We start from the raw sequence: 3,559 nt of genomic DNA on the forward strand, positions 1-3,559 counted from the left end.
CCTCTGCAGCTCTGGGTTGGCCTCCCAGAGTCATGAACAAGACCTGGTGATGTGCCTTCCTTAACTCGCCTGCCTGAAGCAGCCATTGAGGAAAATGGAAGCCCTCGTGCCTGTCTGGAAACCATCCCTCCCCACAGTGGTCAAATAAGTCAGAGAATATGTGAAAGTGCTGATATAACTTTTATGTAAGGGAATGTTTCTGCTTACCAAAACACTTTCTCACACGGCACTTCAGAGACTGCTGGGCTGACTCGGTTCCTGACACCTTGGTCCCTGGCTCTAGGAAGGTGTTGAAAAAGCTGGCAGGAGTATCCAGAGACACTGTGGCATTTTGTATTGCCTGCAGCTGTGCAAGCTTGGAGCCAGCTTTCAAGATGCCAACACCAAAAGGATAAAGGGCTGATGAGCCTATATCAGCTTCTTTTGAGTTGTTATGGAATATCATGCATTGTTTTCACCTCGTGCTTTCCCAAAGGCAGTGGTAGGGCTGCACTCTGTGGTGTGTGATCAGTTCTCTTTGGACAAATCCTAAAAGGCCATGAGTAACTTGCTGCCTGCTTCGTAGTGTGAGACCAGCAGAGAAGCTCAGCACTCACTGTTGGCATCTCTTGATTTCTAGAATGAAACCAGACCTGTGCAGATGATGTTCAAGGAGGCAGATTTTAACATGACCTACATTGGAGACTTCCAGACCAAAATCCTTGAGCTCCCCTATGTGGGTAATGAACTGAGCATGATCATCCTGCTCCCTGATGCAATCCAGGATGGATCCACAGGCCTGGAAAGAGTAAGTAGTCGAGCTGAGTGCAAAGACATGCTGAATCCTCCCAGGGAAGAAAGCCTGAATTGCACAGAGACCTGCAGTTCAGTTGCAGAGCAATTGTGTCTCTGGTGCTCAAGGCCATCAGCAATGTCCCTCTCGTCCCTGTCCCCAAAGTGACAGCCCCTGCTGTGTCAGTGCTGCTCAGGCTGTGTGCTGCTCCCTTGGCCAGAGGCTCTGGAAGGAGAGCTGGCCCTGCTCAGGAGCAGAGCTCAGCTGTGGTTGTGGGGAAGGCACAGTATGGTGATGATGGAATGGGGAGAGGGGGACTTTGGGTGGGCTCTTGGGAAGTCCTGTGGCTTGTCCTGTAGGTCTTCTGTGCTGAGCAGCTGGCAGGTGGTGTGTGGCTCACTGGCTGGAAAGAGGCTCAGAGGAAAGGGCAGGATCTATTTTGTGGTGAGGAAAGGATAAAAGTTTGGGCTCTTTGGAACTCTGGGACAAGGAGTTTATTGCTAAGGTTTCTTGAGTCTTTTATTCCCCTATTAAAAATGAAAAGAAAAGCCCCACCATCATCATGCTTAAGCCAGGGAAAAAATATGTACGTACTGGGGTATGTGAAGAAACACACAGAAATCACTATGTAATGTTGAGTCAATTCCCACTGTAATTAAGTAAATTTTTGATTTTTCTTCAGCTGGAAAAAGAACTTACATATGAGAAGTTGATGTTTTGGATCAGTCCTGAAATGATGAGTTCTACAGAGGTGAAGGTGTATCTACCCAGATTTAAGCTGGAAGAAGCTTACAAACTTAAACCCATTCTGGGCAGCATGGGAATGCCTGATGCATTTGAGTTGGGCAAGGCAGACTTCTCAGGAATCTCACCTGGCAACCAGCTGGTGCTCTCTGAAGTGGTTCACAAATCATTTGTGGAAGTCAATGAAGAAGGCACTGAAGCAGCTGCTGCCACAGCGATGCTATTCTGTGAGTCTTCCCTCATAATGTCCACTTCAGAATTCATAGCTGATCATCCCTTTCTCTTCTTCATCCGGCACAACAAAACTTCCAGCATTTTGTTCTGTGGCAGATTTTGCTGTCCCTAAGGAGGAGATGTCTTGGCTGCATAGGTGCCATCACACAATAAATTTATGTTTCCCTAGAACTAAGTGACTGCTTTTGCACTAATTTTCTGTTTCAGCTGTGCCTGCACCTTCTTCTCTGATCTTGATCTTGGGCTTGGCAGGAATAAGAGAGCTGCTTAGACAAACAGAGCACCTGCCATGTCCAACCCCTCCTGTGCCTGTGTGCAGAGGTCTCCAGGTTCTGGCTGACACAAGAACCATCTCACTTGCTCTCGCAGCACTTCTTCTGTGCTTGACTTCACTTTTGGTGTCCAGCAGGCAGAGTCAGGCTCTGAGAGAGCCCATGTGAGAGAAGAAGTTACTTTTGCTTGTGACAAGGCCGGAGCACTTTTGTAGCTGCCCTCCCCTTTTACCTTCCAGTCACATCCATTGAGTGCCTTGATTCATTGCCTGGAGCTGAAAGGAGTTCTTGGCAGCCTGTTCGAGGTATTGCTGAGCTTCTGTGTAGATGCGGGGTTTTGGCCAACAACTGGACCAGCTCTTAGGCAAGAATGAGAATGAAAGTATGCTTTTGTACCTAATGTCCCTGTGTGAAATACAAAGCTGTGCTTTGTGTCAGGTACATACAGGCAACGTTTGTATTTGTGGTTGTGATATGTATGGAAACCGACTGTGGGACAGTTATAAAGATGAATTCTAATAAATAACTGAGGAAGTAAAGCATGGAAGAAGGCCTTTGAACCTATCCTTTGTTCACAATTAACCTTTATAAATCTTAAGTTGATTTAGGAGCATTTGAATTAAAGCTTTAAGGATGTTGCTGTTTGACAGGTACTTTCTGCTGGTAGCTAAGCCTTAAAGTTTTGCATTAATAACCTTTTGAAGTATAATTTTAGAATATTGCTTGTAGTAAGGATCTTTGAAACTCTAGCTTTAGAATATATAAAAAGGAAAGATGCTTATCTCGACGCCTTAACAAAACAGTGAAAAGCAGCTTGAGAAAGGAAGATGAACATCAACTCAAGGATTGATAGTTTTGACCAAGGGAAGCTGGACATCACTGTTATGAGATGTATAGTCCTTGCAATTAAAAGGTGGACCCACATCTGGAATCTGGACCTCACCAGCTGGGACACTTCTTTCTTCTTTCGGAAGCCGGACCCCCACCATCTGGGGATACTCCTTTCTGGGATACATCCTGAGAAAAACTAAATCACAATTGTGTACAGAATTGTGATGTAAAAACTGGGAATAGAAACGGCTGAGAAAGCTTATGAGTACCCCTATAAATACCTGTAAGCCTCAATAATCGGTGTGCAGTTGGAGGGAAAACTTCACCACTGTGCCCAGTGCTGTATTGCTCATACTTTCCCTTATTAATTAATAAATTGATTGCTGCTTGAATACTGGCCTAGTCAGGCTTGTCATTTATAACACCTGTGAGGTATTTATGGTGAGAGTACCTTTGTTACAGCACCGCAGGACACCTGTGTTTATTCCCTGTCCCCTTGTTTCTGGTTCTTTAACAAAGAATATAACACAAGGGCACATGGTGCCTATGCAATAATAGATTTACAAAGTCTTGATTTTAGCTTATTTCTTTTGCTACTGTTATATGTTTATCCTGATAATATTCTCTTAGACACCATAGTTTACCTATGGTAAGAATACCAAAGACACAGCTGCAACAACGTTTCTTCTGTTGGGATGTATTTTGT

General features: G+C 44.8%; 1 protein-coding gene across 1 annotated transcript; it reads left to right on the forward strand.

Annotated features, from left to right (window-relative positions):
* Window positions 1-623: 623 nt before the first annotated feature.
* Window positions 624-3,534, forward strand: LOC121331671 (serpin B6-like). The gene is made up of 3 exons (XM_041396302.1): window positions 624-787; window positions 1,455-1,743; window positions 1,958-3,534. Exons 1-3 carry the CDS (start codon window positions 641-643, stop codon window positions 2,188-2,190), a joined length of 669 nt encoding a protein of 222 aa, XP_041252236.1. The 5' UTR covers window positions 624-640; the 3' UTR covers window positions 2,191-3,534.
* The last annotated feature ends 25 nt before the right edge of the window (window positions 3,535-3,559 follow it).

Source organism: Onychostruthus taczanowskii, unplaced genomic scaffold (genome assembly GCF_017590055.1).
Source record: "Onychostruthus taczanowskii isolate IOZ18803 unplaced genomic scaffold, ASM1759005v1 scaffold1290, whole genome shotgun sequence".
Taxonomy (NCBI): domain Eukaryota; kingdom Metazoa; phylum Chordata; class Aves; order Passeriformes; family Passeridae; genus Onychostruthus; species Onychostruthus taczanowskii.